Source organism: Balearica regulorum, chromosome 2 (genome assembly GCF_011004875.1).
Source record: "Balearica regulorum gibbericeps isolate bBalReg1 chromosome 2, bBalReg1.pri, whole genome shotgun sequence".
Lineage (NCBI taxonomy): Eukaryota > Metazoa > Chordata > Aves > Gruiformes > Gruidae > Balearica > Balearica regulorum.
Window position 1 is genome coordinate 43614374 of NC_046185.1, and position 17158 is coordinate 43631531.

General features: G+C 38.7%; 1 protein-coding gene across 3 annotated transcripts in view; it reads left to right on the forward strand.

The window, feature by feature from the left end:
* The window catches only part of ATP6V1H (ATPase H+ transporting V1 subunit H), a 48085-nt gene that overhangs the window by 5025 nt on the left and 25902 nt on the right, over window positions 1–17158 (forward strand). For all 3 annotated transcript variants that reach the window (XM_075744099.1, XM_075744101.1, XM_075744100.1), the window contains 5 exons: window positions 5195–5297; window positions 6718–6807; window positions 11408–11521; window positions 14041–14145; window positions 15197–15250. In XM_075744099.1, coding sequence (XP_075600214.1) covers window positions 5195–5297; window positions 6718–6807; window positions 11408–11521; window positions 14041–14145; window positions 15197–15250 — 466 coding nt within the window. The remainder of the gene's footprint in view (window positions 1–5194; window positions 5298–6717; window positions 6808–11407; window positions 11522–14040; window positions 14146–15196; window positions 15251–17158) is intronic.

Consider the following 17158-nt stretch of genomic DNA (forward strand, 5'->3'; position numbering starts at 1 on the left):
GGCCATTAGTTCTGTACAGACTTTTCTGCCTTTGCATCTTGAGACTTGTAGCAGTTTAGAAGTGTTGATGCCCTTTGCTAGTTGAAAATACAGTGCGTTGCTGTTGTGTACTGTGTGGTTGCTGTCAGCATTTGCCTTTGGAGGGTGTGTTAGCTTGCTTGAAGCAAGTTTGGGTTTGCTTTCTAAGGGTAGTAAATGAATTCGGTGGAAAAGTGAACTTGTTTCAGAGTTTAACTTGCATCTTGCTGCACTGTACGTTTTCTAGATATACAGCATTTGATGATCCTATATATTTAATTAGGTGAGATACTTGATGGTGAATTTGTACTTGGCTTCCCATGTGTCTTCAAATACTTTACATGTATGTTTGTGAATTCTGATGTTAAAATATCTATTTTAGTTTCCTGGGGCTAGGGTAACCTTCGAAAGCAGGTTAAATATCTTGGACTTTTTAAAAAAAAAAAAAAAAAAAAAAGTTGCTTTTAAAGAAAGCTAGAAGTTTCCTAACCTGTAATGTGTGTGTGGGTTTTTTTTGGTGTGGTTTTTTTTTTTATTTGGTCCAGTCTTGTAGAGTACATTCAGCCTGTTTTACTGTTTTAATTTTGTAATGTTGAAACTGTTGAGCAATTGAATCAAATGAATACCCATACATGCAAAGTACTGCAGATATGTAGATGAAAGAAATGATGCTTTGACATGATGGGTTCATATGAGCTTCATAGCTGCTGCAGGTGTAGTGAAATGTTTGTGATTTTTCTTTTTGGGAAAAAAACCCCGAACAACCAAAAAACAAACACCCCCCCCCCCCGTCCAAACAAACACCAAACAGCCCACAAACTGACAAAAAACTGCAAAATTGAAAATCAAACAAAGAAACTCCCTAACCTCCAGAATGACTTTTGTTAAATCATTGAAACAAAAAAAGGGAACAAGAGCTGCTGGAGGAAATGCATAATAAAAAGAAGGAATCACAAGCTTCTGAATCATCGTGAGAGACCAAGAGGTTTTAAAAATGATGGTCTTACAAATTTGAGCTTTCTAAATCTTACCTAGGTTCACTTTACTCTCCTGTAGCTAGTGCTTTCAAGGGCAGGCCTTAGTATCTCAAATGCAGAGCTTTAAAATGTCGTTACAGGACTCCTGGTCTAAACCTCATATACCCAGACAGCTGAAGCTCAGTCAGAGTGACTTCTATCTGTTGACAAAATACTGTGTAGATACATCCTGGAAAACAAGAAATTAAATGGGCTGTTAGGAAGAGGGATGGAGGGAAGCTTTGGTTACTTGCATTGCTTGCTTAAAGGTGCTGGGAAATTCCCACCTCTGAAGATGGGATGAGGAAAATGTGGTAATAGCATCATGGTAGCCGGTACCAGCTGTCTGAGGCTGCTCTGCATTTTCTTTTTTTTGTGTGTGCGTATGTTTGTGGGTTTTTTTCCCCCACTGGTTGCTAAGGTTTACTACATAATCAGTCATTTCAATTTTAAAATGAGATGAATTGAAATGGATGCATTTGAAATTACTAAAACTATTAATGAGATGTATGTGAGCCTTGATAAAATAGTAACAACTTGTTTACAAAGCTGTCAAATCCCTTGTACTGTTTTGTTTGGGTTGGAAAGTGTCTTTTTGAATGGTACTTACAAAGCAATAAAGAGTAAACCCTAACTTCAACAGTTAGGTAACATCAATGCCCACACCTTTTTTCTTTTTTTCTTTTTTCTTTTTTTTTCTTTTTTTTTCTTTTTTTTTTTTCTTTTTTTTCTTTTTTCTTTTTTCTTTTTTCTTTTTTTTTCTTTTTTTTTCTTTTTTTTTTTTTTTTTTTTCTTTTTTTTCTTTTTTCTTTTTTATTTTTTCTTTTTTATTTTTTATTTTTTATTTTTTATTTTTTGGTTTTTCTTTTTTCTTTTTTCTTTTTTCTTTTTTCTTTTTTCTTTTTTCTTTTTTCTTTTTTCTTTTTTCTTTTTTCTTTTTTCTCCCTTTTCCTCCCTTTTCCTCCCTTTTCCTCCCTTTTCCTCCCTTTTCCTCCCTTTTCCTCCCTTTTCCTCCCTTTTCCTCCCTTTTCCTCCCTTTTCCTCCCTTTTCCTCCCTTTTCCTCCCTTTTCCTCCCTTTTCCTCCCTTTTCCTCCCTTTTCCTCCCTTTTCCTCCCTTTTCCTCCCTTTTCCTCCCTTTTCCTCCCTTTTCCTCCCTTTTCCTCCCTTTTCCTCCCTTTTCCTCCCTTTTCCTCCCTTTTCCTCCCTTTTCCTCCCTTTTCCTCCCTTTTCCTCCCTTTTCCTCCCTTTTCCTCCCTTTTCCTCCCTTTTCCTCCCTTTTCCTCCCTTTTCCTCCCTTTTCCTCCCTTTTCCTCCCTTTTCCTCCCTTTTCCTCCCTTTTCCTCCCTTTTCCTCCCTTTTCCTCCCTTTTCCTCCCTTTTCCTCCCGTCTAAGGTAGGATGAAAGCAAAAGCTTTGAAGTTAGGGTTTGCTTTTGTTTTTTGCCCTTGACAATTGGCAGACCTCTTCTAATAGCCTGGCTATGAAGAAGTATCTCTCTTCCTGGACTGAGGCTTTTTCAAGCATTAAAGCTAAAAATTAAGGATTCACCTTATGTCATCTTTGAAATGCTTCCTTAATGGCAATACTCTTATAAACAAACTGCTCATCTTGTTACTTTATATCAATATCATCTAGGAGTCTGTGGCTTGGCCAGCATAGATTGAAACCTGGGAGACTTCTCGTTATGGGTTGAGTCCAGTGTTTGTGGCTAATGAATTGTCCTTATCTTTCAACAACTACTCAAATCCATTCTTAACAGGCAAGAAAGAACACAAGTCAGTCTAAAAGGCATATGGTAGCACAGGAATAGTGCATGTGGTACTGGACTGCTTGTATTTTTTGCTTGAAAAGAAAATAGGTAAAAGATGGCTCAGTTATGTCTTGAGGATGGCCTCATCACAATTTAAGTAAGAGCAAAGATAAGAACACATTGTAGGTGTTATTTATGTTTCTGTGTTTCAAGAAATAATAATAATAATAAACATTTCCTGTAAGTTTAGAAGGATTTTAATGGGACCTCAAGTCATGCAACATCTGGAAACTGAGCTGGAATGTGGAAAAGATGGATTAAAAGACTCCGTGCTACATAGCTTTGTGAAGTGGAAGAGGCATTTGACTCACTGGAAATTTAAGAGGAGATGAGTCTTGGAAATAACTGAAACAGAGCAATGTCTAATACTCTCATCTCCTGTGACTTCTGTATTGATGATGATGTGCACAATTTTCTTGTTTCCCAAAGATTTTCTGGCATTAACTAGTAAAGCTAGTCACTTATTAAAGTCTTGGATGTTTTCAGGACTACTTGATTTAAAATTAGTTTTCTTCCCTGAAAAGTACCTGACTGTACTATTTTGACAAGTTTGTTACTTGTTGTGATGGTAAGTTTTGTATTATAACAAAACCCCAACAGTATTCTGCCAGCTCTTCAGCTGAGTCAACAGCTTTCTGAAATAGCACTGCCGATGGTAGTAACCCCTTGAATATTAAGTTAAAGAGAAGGTCAAGAGAGATCTGTTAGCTTATAGGTGTCCACAGTGGTTTACTATATTAAGACCCCTTGCTGTGTGTTTGGATGAACTTGCACGCGTATCAGCTTTTAAACTACCAGGAAAAGCTGAAATGTCATAATTAGTGAAAGCTAACAATACATTTGGAACCAAGTTCTCTGTACTCCTTAAAATTCTTTTCAGTGCTTATAGCAAATTCAAAATAACAATTAGTTTTATTTTTTTGCATATATTTCAGGTTATATTAGACTATTATTCATCTTATGTATTATAATTTTGGCATAATGTGCTAGCTGTGTGTATTTCACACTGGCAGTTGTGTTCAGCCTCTGGAAGTTTAAGAATTATTTAGAGAACGCTGTTGAACAGAGGGCCACACATGGGGAAGGCTTTAGAGAATCTATTTTGTCATTGGTTTTAAATTCTTTGTATATGAGAGCTTTTGCAGGAAGGAGCTCTTTACCAATCCTGTACGCCACAGTAGAATGTAAAGTGATACTGCTGAGATACCAAGTTGAAGAAAATAATGTTTGTTTGGTGGGTTGACCTTGGCTGGCCACCAGGTGTCCATCAAGCTGCACTTAATAGTCTCCCTCCATCAAAAGAACAAGGGAAGAAATACAACAAAAAGTTCTTGGGTCAAGATAAGGACAGGAAAAATCACTTGGCAATTACCATCACGGGCAAAACAGACTCTACTTGGGGAAGTTAAATTAATTTATTGCCAATTCAACAGAGTAGGATAATTAAGATAATTAAGAACAAATCTAAAAACCACCTTCCCCCCACCCCTTGTTTCTTCCCAGGCTCAACTTCACTCCCGACTTCTCTTACCTCCTCACCCTGAGTGGCACAGGGGGATGGGGGTTGTGGTCAGTTCATCACGTGTTGTCCCTGTTGTTCTTTCCTTCTCATGTTCTTATCTGGCTCCAGCATGGGTTCCCTCCCATGGGAGACAGTCTTCCATGAACTGCTCTAGTGTGGATCCCTTCCACGGGGTGCAGACCTTCAGGAACAGACTGCTCCAGCGTGGGTCCCCTATGGGGTCACAAGTCCTGCCAGCAAACCTGCTCCAGTGTGGGCTCTTCTTTTCACAGGTCCTACCAGGAGCCTGCTCCAGTGTGGGCTTCCCATGGGGTCACAGCCTCCTTTGGGTATCTCCACCTGCTCTGGCATGGGGTCCTCCAGAGGCTGCAGGTGGACATCTGCTCCGCCATCAACCTCCATGGGCTGCAGGGGGACAGCCTGCCTCACCATGGTCTTCTCCAGGGGCTGCAGGGGGATCTCTGCTCTGGTGCCTGAAGCACCTCCTCTCCCTCCTTCTGCACTGACCTGGGTGTCTGCAGAGTTGTTCCTCTCACATATTCTCACTCCTCTCTCCGGCTGCTGTTGTGCAGCATTTTTTTCCCCTTCTTAAATATGTTATCACAGAGGCGCTGCCACCATTGCCGATGGGCTCAGCCTTGGCCGGCAGCAGGTCCTTCCGGGAGCTGGTTAGAACTGACTGTCTGACATGAGGGCTGCTTCTGGTGTCTTTTCATAGCAGTTGCCCCTGCAGCCCCCCTACTACCCAAGTCTTCTCATGTAAATCCAGTATAGTTTGAAATGACTTACTGTTCATGTTGCTTATGGTTTCATACTTTGTTTTTTCAGAGGGCAGATGATTTCAGGTGAAGACTGTGAATTTATTCAAAGATTTGAACAGAAAAGAAATCCAGAAGAAAAACAAGAGTTGTTGCAAACAGAAGGCAATCAAGTAATTTTCCTTTCTTTTACTAATGTATCTTTTGGGGAAGAGGATAGAAGGAAATTTTCATACCAACTCTATTTTAATGTTGGCTATATATAGTTAAGATGTTATGGAAGAAGTATAAAACTTGTTTATTATGACTTTTTTTTTTCTAGATATACACTGGACATTCTTTTAAAACCCTATTAAACATTTATTAAATGTCATCTGACTTTGAAGGACTGTTGTAGGACAAGCTAGTTCAAGTCTTTTCTCATCCTAGTTTACTCAACTATTCACACTTGTACTTGAGCCATGTTTTTTGAACTTTTTTCCTTATAGTTTATTGTTGAGAGCTACTACCAGTGAGATTTCAGCTTAGTTAGCTGAACAATTATAATGTACTAGAGTCCACTGACTGCTAAGGTGGATTCAGTTAAACACAGGTGTCTAATGTCATTTAGACGTGCTAAGATATGAGACATCTGCATTGGACAGAGCTGATGTAAGGTTGCTGGGTGACCCATGCCATGTGGCTTATGGAGTCCAGGCAAGATGCCCAAAGACACTTTAATGATATTTGAATCCTAGCTTCAAGCCTGAGGTTCTAGCAACATCAGGCATCAAGAGGACTGAGGGGGGTAGGGGGGAAGATGAAAAGCAGGAGATGCACTCAAGACACACAACTTTCCAGCCTTTTTTCTACTTTAATTTTAGGTTGTTCTGTTCTTCCCCAAAAATTGTATTGTGTGACTACTGTGTAATGAACCATAATTTGCATAGTGACAAAAGCATATATGGTGAACATTATATGCCACTATATAATTACAGTGTAGCAGTTCAGAGTTCCATTTTTCTTTCAACTTTAGTTGTATATGGTGAAGGGGAAAGAGGGTGTGTAAAAAGTAGTGTTGTGACTATTTCAGCCTATTATATCTGTTGCTGAAATTGTAGAGTTGTTCAGGAAGCAGAAAACAGCTCAAATATGAACAAAGATTTGCCTATAAGGTATAGGAAGTGAACAGGTAAGAGTGACCTGTCTTCCCTCCCTCAAGTTGTTGAAACTTTCTTGTACTGTGTCTAAGTTTGTTGCTGCTTTGTCAATTTACTTGGTTCTTCTCCTCACTGGCATAAAAAAGGATGCTGATGGGAGATTTTTCTAATCAGTCTTTCAACAAAGCACCTTGCTGATTTTTCACTAGTGAGTTCTTGTTATTTCATTTGAAAGCCATAAAACATTTTTAAAGGGTAATGATCAATGTGACAGAAAATTTTCTTGTAATACAATGCCAAATGTATTCATCTTTTATTGCAATTGAATAAGATGTTGGGATGCTCAATGTTTATGTAAGACTTAACTGTGAATTGATGAAGTCCTGTTTTATATTATCAAAAGGAATGAAGACAATTGCTAATACTAATTTTAATGTCTCTCTTATTTTTCTAGTGTGCTAAAACATTTATAAACTTGATGACTCATATCTCCAAGGAACAGACGGTTCAGTACATTCTGACAATGGTTGATGATATGTTGCAAGTAGGTCAATAACCTGCCTTATTTTTCAGTCTTTAAATACGTGCTTGAATGTTTCCTTAGCCTAATTCAGGTCTCTTCAGGTGTTCATCATCATACTGTATTAAAAAGATTCTTTTAAATTGTCAGATCTTGTCTTCAGAAGTTAAATGTTAGCACTAAAGTTGTACATACATGTGTTTATATTCTGGAAATAAAACATACTTGTACGTTTGTCTCTTGGCTCTCATCCATGTTTGCGAAACTTTCATGTTCAGTCATGATTTGTGACCTCAGCCCTTTACTCTTGTGTAGACAAGATATGATTTCTAACTTGAAGTTTTTGAAGCTTTTCCTACAAAGGTGTTAATTTGGCCAGCCTCAGGAAGAAGGCGTAGTTTCTGCAGCTTCATGTTTTCAATGTAAGTTAGACTGTTTAGGACAACATGTTCTGAAATTCTGCATGGCTCAATTATAGAACAGCAACTTCGGATTCAATGAGATACATAGCTTTTTGTAGCTATGGAATACAGTGACTTACAAGAGTAGGCTATTGAATGTGGTGTCAGGACTGCTGTACTGACCTGGACAAGTCAGGAGGAGACTTTACTCAGTCAAATAATCCTGCTTTTGTGTTTCTTTGCTCTCTAGTAGGCGATGAGAAAGTGGTCGGAGTGATGATGTAACAAGATGGATTGAGTTGTATGAGGTTTTCTCCTGGTATTCAAGTAGAATATCTGGTTGTCTGACAGTTTCTCTTCTGCTGTTTTATGTTATATTTAATACAAGGTTACAGTGAAATGTGTCTAGTGATGGCTTAATGGTTTAGGGCATTTCCCTAGGAGGTGAACCATGTGAGTTCTAATTCCAGCTCTGAGTATTCAGTATTGCCAACAGGCAAGCTGCAGAGTATTGAACCTCTCTGCAGTACATATAACAGGGGGATTATGGTATTCTTTCAGGTGCCTGTCCGCACATTAGAGCCCTGACTGCTAGAATAATAGCTAGTGGTGGCGGCGGCAGTTTATTCATGCTGGTCTGCAACTTTGTCACTCTGACCCTCTTCTTCTTTTCTTTAGATTTACTCTTTCTCAAGTGTGATACAAACATCAAGCAGCAGAGAAGACAAAAGGGAGCCTCAGTGGCATTCCTTGATAAGAACACTGAGTCGGGAGTGCCTTGTTTTGGTTTATGCATTTGATGACAAGCTTTGTCTTAGTGTGTGAGAACTCTGTTTCTTATGGCCACTTTTGTGCGTAATGGGTCTCATTTTTTGTGTAAGATATGTTGGTAGCCACAGAAGTAATCGTTTCGCTTGCCCTTCTTTGGAACTTTTTGTATTAGTAAGTCTTGTTTTGCTTATGTGCTTTGACATTAGCACATAGCCTATAGCTACAATATGTAATAGTGACAATATCATCTCCTGTGCTGTGGAATTAATGCCTCACAGGCAAAGGCTTTCACTGGCCTATGCTTGAACAATTGCATTAGTTCTAGGTGGTCACAGAAAGTGGTTTTGAGTAATCTCTTAGTTGCCCTATTGGTTCTGTCATATGTGTCTAGATGAACATGTTTTCTTGACTTTATGGTCATGGACTGACATTTCCATATTCGGGGCCTTAGCCTGTCACAGAAGTGTCATGTGTGGAATTATTAATGTTAAACATAATGACTTTAAATTGTCCAGGCTTTATAGTGATAGAGGAGAATAGAGAAGTTGGTGCATAGTATATATTTGCTTCTGTTTGAAATTGGATGCCTTTTTCACTTTAGAAATTATTCAAGGCTGCACTGGCTTTTGTAATGCTCTGTTGTGACTTTATTATTCAGGGATATCTTGCTGCTGGCAAAGAGGGCTTGTGTGCAGGCATCTTCATGGCATCATCCCAGGCTTCCTAACCCTCCATGCCTCCACTAGGCAAGGCTGAAAACAGGATTTCTGTTGTCTTTCGGTCATGTTCAGATGGTAGAACATGCTGTCAGTGATGCCTTGTGGACCCTTGGCTGCACACTTTCAAGGTGTAAGATTCTTGTCAGAAAGCAGCATATTGGGCATTGAACTCAGAGTTTAGTGCAGGGTCTCTGCAGACTGCATGGACAGAAGAATCCACGATAGTGGATATGAAGTCTCCTGTCTTTGCCTGAGTAGTCTTAATTCAGTACATGCAAAGATTTTAAATGAGAAACAAGGATGTGGCCTGTCATGATGCCACTGACTCTTACAGTAAAATAGTTTTGAGCAAGGATGTTCACTACAGTTTAATGTGATGAACAAATAGTATTTGAAAGCTGAAACTTCTAGAAACTATTGTAGGTAACAGTATCCGGCTTTTGTCTGTCTTGATAATGACTGTCTGAGGTTCTTCTATTATCTTTCTCTGCTTTTCTTATGAGGTTGTAAAAATCATACCAATTGTGTTTTGAGCACACCAAAAGCCTACCTGGGTGTCTAGGATTGTTCCAGCAGTTCTACTGATGGGTTTAATCATCATTCTAGGAAAGATTTATTTTTTGGAAGTTTGCAGAAGTGAAATTAATGTGGTGATTGCCTTATAAGAATATTACCATTCTGCGTATTTCTGAAGGTGGAGAGTGTTAGCATACTGAAATCTCTAAGGAAGCATTTCTTATTCTATTCACATGATAAATACTTGGAACAATTTCTCTGGATTAGTGACCCTGTCACACTGCACAGTCTGTTAATTATGAAATCTTTAAGAACCTGTGCAGGTTGCAGTACCACCCAAGTGAGCTTCATTATGCTTGTTCAGAAATGACAGATGCTAAATAATTCAACTATTGATGTGAGAGCTTCAGAATTTCCTTTTTGTCAGTGTAGTCAGTAGCTGCTTAAAAAGGTGCTGCACTACATATTTCAGGGCTGTAGGCAGTTCTCCACTCCCTCCCTCCTGTCTTTACCCCACACCTTAACAGCAAACCAGACTAGTGTTCTGATTGACAGCATGTCAAAGCTATTTCAGCTTTCTTGCTTCCAGACCTGTCTGTCTCCTCCTTAGTTATGTTGTAAACTGAACTCATTGATCTTGTTATTTTTGATCTTCTTAGCAAGACTGTGTAGCACAACTGTAGACACTAACAGCGATTTATTTGATCAAACTGCCATTTTTCATCAAACTAGTCCTCACAGAGGTGAAGGCTCTCCACCAAGGCACCATGTTCTTGAGATCTTACTCTTTTTTTATTTATATCATAGTTTGCACAGCAAATTTTGAGAGGGTTTTTGAGTGCTTTTTGACACATGCCATATAAAGCATTAATCACTGTAAGGGTTATGACTGTCAGATAACCAGTGACACCTGACCTTCCCCAGTCAGTGAGCAGGACAGCAGTTTGCAGCCCCCGTGTGGTGCAATAACTTTTATACTTGAAAGGAAGGGCTGTTTGCAACTCTGATGCTTAGTACCATGTCAGTGTTTGGGTCATGGATACACTGATGTCATTTTGTTTGTAATGGATCATACTCCAACAGGCAGGCTTGCCTAGCTGATTCTTGGTCCATAGAGTTAATAATAGGGTGCTGAATTGATGGAGGAAAGCCCTTCAGCTAGGGGAGTTTGAAAATTAAGTTTATTGGCTAGTGGAGACTAAGATACTCTTCTCATGCGAGTTTCCCAATTGCAGCATTTCAAACAGTTTTACCTTCCTTGATAGGAGTTGTATACTTGGTGGCAGTGACTTGACTTCAGTAGGGAGACATTTGTTTTGAAGGAAAGCTTACTATCCACCAGGCTAGAAAGTGTATAGAAACACAGAGGAAAAGCAAGAATCTAGGTATTTGATTTTCTGGAAGATTGTCTATATTCTAGGCTTTAGGAAACAGCAGAGCTCCTCTTTCTCCTTCAGGCTTGCATGGCCTCTCTCTGGCCTGCTTTAAGGAGAACCGTAATAACTGCTTTTCACAGTGGTTATTAGGTGAAATGCTTGAAGAAACTGTACATGGTGCCCAGGTTCAGGTGCTTGTGGTCTCTTGTGGTTCAGCCTAGAAGCCCTGGAGAACAGACTTGTGGTGGCAATGTCCTCTCCTAGGTATGCAGGTTGCCTGAGGTAACAGCTGAACAAGCTGCAGCCTCACCCGGGAGAGAAGAGCTCGCTTCCCATTGAGAGGAATGGAGAGGCAGGGCTAGCTTATGTCTCTGAAGTTTCACTTGTAGCACACGCAGCCAAGTTGAACAACGGGCTTTTGTGTGGAAGTAGCAATATGTGGAAAACTTTGTATGGACTTTATTCAAGCGTAACTGATTGGATGAAGAGTAGTGTTGTTCTGGAAAATGACAGTATTTAGTTAGTCTCTCATTTCTCTCATTCTGATTGCTTAATCAAAAGGATACATCTGTTTTTACTCAAGCGGGTGTTGGAATACTGAAATATAACTAGGGTTTCAAAATTTGTTTCCACACCCCTGCCCCAAATCTCTAACCTTAACGTTGGAGTGCTGAAATGAACTGTATCCACAAGTAACTGTGAAACTGCAAAATTTCCATGGGCTATTACAAGCCAGGATACACTCTGATAATGTATGCCAACATAATGAGAAGCAAATAACTGCTTTATGTCGAGTGTTTTTATAAGTCTCTCATCTTTTCCCCTCTCCCAACTTTTACAGGAAAATCATCAACGCGTTTGTATCTTCTTTGATTATGCAAAACGTGGTAAAAACACTGCGTGGTCCTATTTTTTGCCAATGTTGAATCGACAAGATCTTTTCACTGTGCATATGGTAAGTTTTACATGTACCTATCTCTGAGGATGGTAGAGAAAAATGCTGGGTTTATTTTTCTTTAGGAGATTTTGGAGTTTGAAGCTAAACTATTGCCTGGACTGGAAAGTTTTGCAGTCTAGATGAGTAATCTTAATATAAGCTTCACTTGATTACTACATTTTAGAAAGAAAGAAAACTTTTAGAAAGAAAAGTTACATTGTTTATTGAAATTGATATTTCTGGGAGACTTGATATCCTGCAAGCACTGCTCTGCAACAGCTAAAACACTGGCATGTTGTCAATGCTGCTTTGGTCACCAGTGTAAAACACAGCACCATATGGGCTGATATGAAGAAAATTAAGACCATCTCAGGCAAGCCCAGTACTACCATGTGCACTGTACGATATCTGCTGTGCTTTGAGCCACTGGATGCTGCTGGTGTATGTGGAGTGACTTTTCTGGAATTCTTAATGTTCTTCTGTCATCTGTGGTGAGAACTGGCCATTTCATCTCAGTAGTTGTTTTTCCTTGTTGGGCAAAAACCAGGGTTGTGTAACTGCAAATTCCTAATGGAGACCATTGTTTCCATCACTAAAACTTGTATTATGGTTTTAAGAGGGAGGAAACTGCACAACTATGAATTGTTCTTCACTGCATACGTTTATGCTGGCATGGTATAGTAGAATCAAATCAGTGGCTCAAACTGCAAAACCACATACCTGACTTGCGTTGTGCTGTGGTGGCAGTACTGGCACAAGGAATTCCAGGCAAGTCATGCTGTTTGCCCTTAGGTGTGGTCAGGGCAACTGTGTTTTTGGGCTGTGCTGTGACTTGAACCGTGAGCTGGCCTATTTTCAAGAAAAATGTCAGGCTTGATGTTTTTAATCTGACTGATTCACTGCATGGCTGTGGAAACAGGTTACTTGGTGCAGCTGAAGGAGGAGGCTCTTGTGGGTTTATTCATTTTTGGTTTGGGTATGGTTGGTTGTTTTGTTTTTGTTTTTATTTTTGTTTGGCTTGGCTTTTTTGCTGGGTTTCTTTTTGGTATTGCTGCTGAAGACCCATCTTGCTAAACTGCAGTCTGGGCAAACTCAGACAGTATTGTCTTCTCAAGTATACAGGTAAAGTGCACTTTTCCGATCCTTGTGGATTCAGTCAGTCTCCCTGGAATGGTGGTTTTCAAGTGTATAATATAGAAATTTCTATGTCTGGTATTATTTTGTTCACAGATGTGTTATTCAGCTATTGTTTAACTACTGCAAAAAACACATACAACTGTACAAGTCATAGAGAACCTCCATGACATGAATCCACTTTAAAACACTAGGTTTCCTTCCTTTACTTGTGCCTTTTAGTACTCTGTGTATTTTTTTTTTAAAGCACATGAATGCTTTCCAAAACACGGTTTTAGGTTTATGTGTGGGGTGTTGGTTTTTTTTCCTTACTGTGCACACTGGAAGACTTCTGGTACCACATCATTGCATCTGCATAAGCAAATGAAAAATAAGGGTCCTCTGTGTCCAGGCTCAAATTCTGCTAGGCATGAATGGTCTGTCATTCAGGTAGCAGTTTTAATTCAGGAGCATGATAAGCTAAAGGTCTAGTATCTTGTGTTTCAAAGCTGAAGGGATTTTACAGGGTTACTTGACTGCATTCAGAAGTGGACTTGATGCATTTCAATGTAGAGATTTTGTTCCAGCTTCTCATGATCCCTCCAGAAATTGGTGGTGGTGGTGCTGCACACCTGAATGCAATATAGTGGAGAGGTGCCTGGAACACTCTCCTTGCTGCATCATGGAGCTGTACGCAGGGAAAAAAAACCCCTTTCCTCGGTATTTTCTTGATTAGACTGCCTCCTTATATATAAACTGGCTCAAATGTTGCTGCAAGTAAGCCGCAGGCTGCAATGTAGAGTTACTTCAAACATGATTTGGAAAGGCTGGCATAGAAATGCACTCTTCTGGTTTGTTATGTGTATTCTTGTGCCATAGGCATAATGAAAATTCCTAACCTGACTACGTTTTTACTCCGCAACTTTATTCTTAAATTCTACCTTCCCTTTTGGTTTTTCGCTCTTTTTGCTTCAGTTTAAGTACAAAAATCTAATACTTTGCAGTTGTTTGTGTTGGCATATGCTGTAGTTGCTTAAAGTAAGTCTGCTCATGTATGTGTTAGGCCATTAAGTGTCTTACTGTTGATGGATTTCTGAATGTAATGGTATCCTACAGCAGTAGCCCATTGATTGCTGTCGTGTTCCCCCCCCGTGCCCCCGAGTTCTTCATTGATGCCTTGTGAACTTCATCAGCTACAGGTGTCTGATAAATTGTGAAAATATACCAGTTACTAGGAAGTAGAAGCAGCAAAAAGCTGAAGAAACAAAATTACTAGGCATGAAAAGTCACCTAGTTAGAAAACAGGTAGATTTCTGTAAGGGGCCATCTTTTACATAAACTTGGTTTGCAGAGCTTATAGGACTTCTTACTGAATCCTGAAATTGCTTCGTTTCAAAAAATCTGTTTATTGCATTCATTTTCAGGCAGCAAGAATTATTGCCAAATTGGCTGCATGGGGGAGGGAACTCATGGAAGGCAGTGACCTGAATTACTATTTCAACTGGATTAAAACTCAGCTCAGTTCACAGGTAAAAAGCTACTTCTTTTTAAACATTACAATGACTTTGGAAACTTTTTTTCAGGACTATGACTACATAGATGTGCAAAAAGTATCTTTTTGGTTTTCTTTTTTTAACATGAAATTTTACTTTGTCATTTTAAAATAAAATAAATATCCTTTATTCAAACACATAGTTTTAAACTTAGTATTTTATATTTTCTAAGGCTTATTTTCTAAGGCTTTTTGCCTCTTCTGTTGGTTAACATTGATTTTCTTCTGGATGCTGAGGAAACATGTGATGAGGGGTTTTTGTCTCCCTGTATTGTTTTGTTGCTCAGAGCTTTTTGCTGGGAATAAAAATCACATGGCAGCAGGAAGTGAATATCAAAATTTTTTTCCAGTTTACTGTAGTACAAAGCTTTTATTTTTAGTCCCATCTCTTGATACTAAATAAATCCTGACTTATTTGGACAGTATTTTTTATGGCATTAGCTCAGTATGAACTGCTTACTGCTGCTTTGTCCTTCAAAGACAAATTGTTCTCTGTTGTGTTAATTTTTTGAGATTTTCCTTTCAAACCTTTTAAAAACCCAGAGATTTGTCATTCTCTAAGGCAGTGTTGTAGCAGAAGTGGATTCTGGAGAGCAGACAGATATTCAGTAGCTTTAGTAATGGTATATTTTTTCATAGCTTTCCAAAAGGAAAAAAGGAGTTTTATTTTTTTCTCTGGAAGAAGAATCTTAAAGTTGGAATTTCCTTCAGAAAGATTCAAGAGAACATTTTTCAAATTTTAAGATAAGGATGGATAAAAGTCTTAAGTAAATCCACACTTAATAAGTAAAATTAAATCTTAATATACCAGGATCAGCTCTAAGCATATTCTTTTAGACATGGTGCGTGTGGGAAATAAATACTTTTCTTGCTTAATATATTATCATAATATATTGTCTCTAATAAGTTCTTAATCTTTTTATGACTAGAGGGATGGGAGAATTGAAAGAAACTTGGTAACAACTGTTCTGTAAGGGTGAAGGACAACTCTGATTTTAAACTTTTTTTTTTTTTTTTTTTTTCTCTAGAAACTGCGTGGTACAGGAGGTTCTGTGGAAGCAGGAGCAGTCTCCACAAGTGATGTGAGTTTATCTTTGAAATCTGTCAATTTGCTGTTTTAGGCAGGTGATATCCGCTGTTCGGATTAAGGCGCAGAGCTGTTCTGGTGTACTTGGAATCAGAACTGTACAACACCAGAGTGCCAGGTGATGGCGCCAAGAAACAAAAGTATTTTTAAAACACTGATTTCACAGAAAATGCTGGCAGTGGAAGTATGTATTCTACCAGTTGGTTTGGGTTGTTAAAACTGTAGATGTATCTAGTATTCTCTTTGTTAAATCTTGAAAGAATGATATGCAATTAATTTAATACTTGAAACAATACTGTTTAGCACTGAACGATTAGACTTGTAGAAGAAGGCTGAGACTAAGAAGCTTTTGGCTTTTGCGATGTGCAGAACTTAGAAAGGGCATGTCAGATAGTAAAGCTAACATTGCCCCTCAACCTCTGTAGTGTGAAATTACAGGAGTGCTTTCGAAGCTGTAGGATTTTCATGTTTGAATAGCTTGAATTTAGGGGAAAATGGATTGTCCTTTTCGCATCAGTATTTATACTGAATTTCATGTAGTTATAATGGCTGTTGAGCTTGGAGATGAACTGCGACAGTATAGCAAATGCAAGTGATCATCATAACGATTTTCTGTTTTTGTTGTGGCACAACAAGGTGGTTTATCGTAGCTTTTGAACGTGGAGTAGAATTCAGTTCAGTCTTTTGTTCCTTTTGCAACCTGAAAGTGTTCACAGTTTTTCAGAAGATTTAAATATGGACCTGAAATTTGTTTTTCTTCTAAATATTGTCATCGCTTTAAAGTGTTAGCTTCCTGTAGAGAAAAGTCTCTTAAAGTACCACCTGACTGGGGTTTAAAATAGAAAAGATGAAAGACTGCTATGCATGACCATGGATAGGGGGTAAAATTAAGGGCCTGAGCATAGAAGTTGAAGTATTTCAATATTTCATATGCAGTTCTGTGTGTCATACTGTTGGGTTTTGTTAGGCTGACAGCCCTTGGTCATATAGATTTAAAAGAGTAAATAGTTCTACAGCATGCATCACCACTCGTTATAGAGCTGCGAGCTCTCCTAATGTGCTTGGAAATCTTTATTCATTGTCCTGTAGCACTGCATGGATGTACTGTACCACTGCAGGGCCCCAAAGGAACAGAACTGATAGTGCAAATATATTCTAGGATAATTAAGTTAGTTAAGTATTGTCTTGACTTTGTTAGTGTTCTGATTTCAGATCTAGCTTGTACAGGATTTTCAAGCCAGTCCTAACTAATTTATTTCAGATTAAATTAGAGATGTAGCTGTAGCATTTTACACAGGAAATGAAGGCTGGGATTTATTACGAAATTTCAATTATAATAGTGTGCGAAGAGAATGCTTTTATGACAGACTCTTTAAAAAGAAAACTCCCAAGTTCAGTAGTACACAGGTTGGTGGTGCAGATAAGTTAATACATTATTTGGAGGGGGAGGGCTGTCTGTGTATGCATAGCTGTTTTACTCGCATGGTGTGTGAGAGTGAATACCTACCCAGGGAGATGAACTTTCTGTATAATAATTTGGGCCTAGATGTTCAGACTCGGTTTTTACATAAAGGTCGTAATCTCTGATGAGAGACACAGGGTTAATTCATCTTTATTTTAAATACTGCTTATTGTCTCTTCTCTTTTATGTTAATATGGGATTGCCTGACTTCTTTCATCCGTTAAATGTTTGAAAGGTTTGACCTTGTATTATGTGAGTGATCTACCGTAAGACTTTCAAGGCACTCAGCAAAGAAAAAGGCTTTGGGAGGGAAAAAAAAAACCCACCCCAACATTTTATCAACACCGTATCTGAGTATTAGTAAGGATAATGCCAGAAGATGAGCAAAAGAGGAGGAAAAAAAAAAAAAACTACTTCTGCTGTACTTTGGGGTCTTTCTGC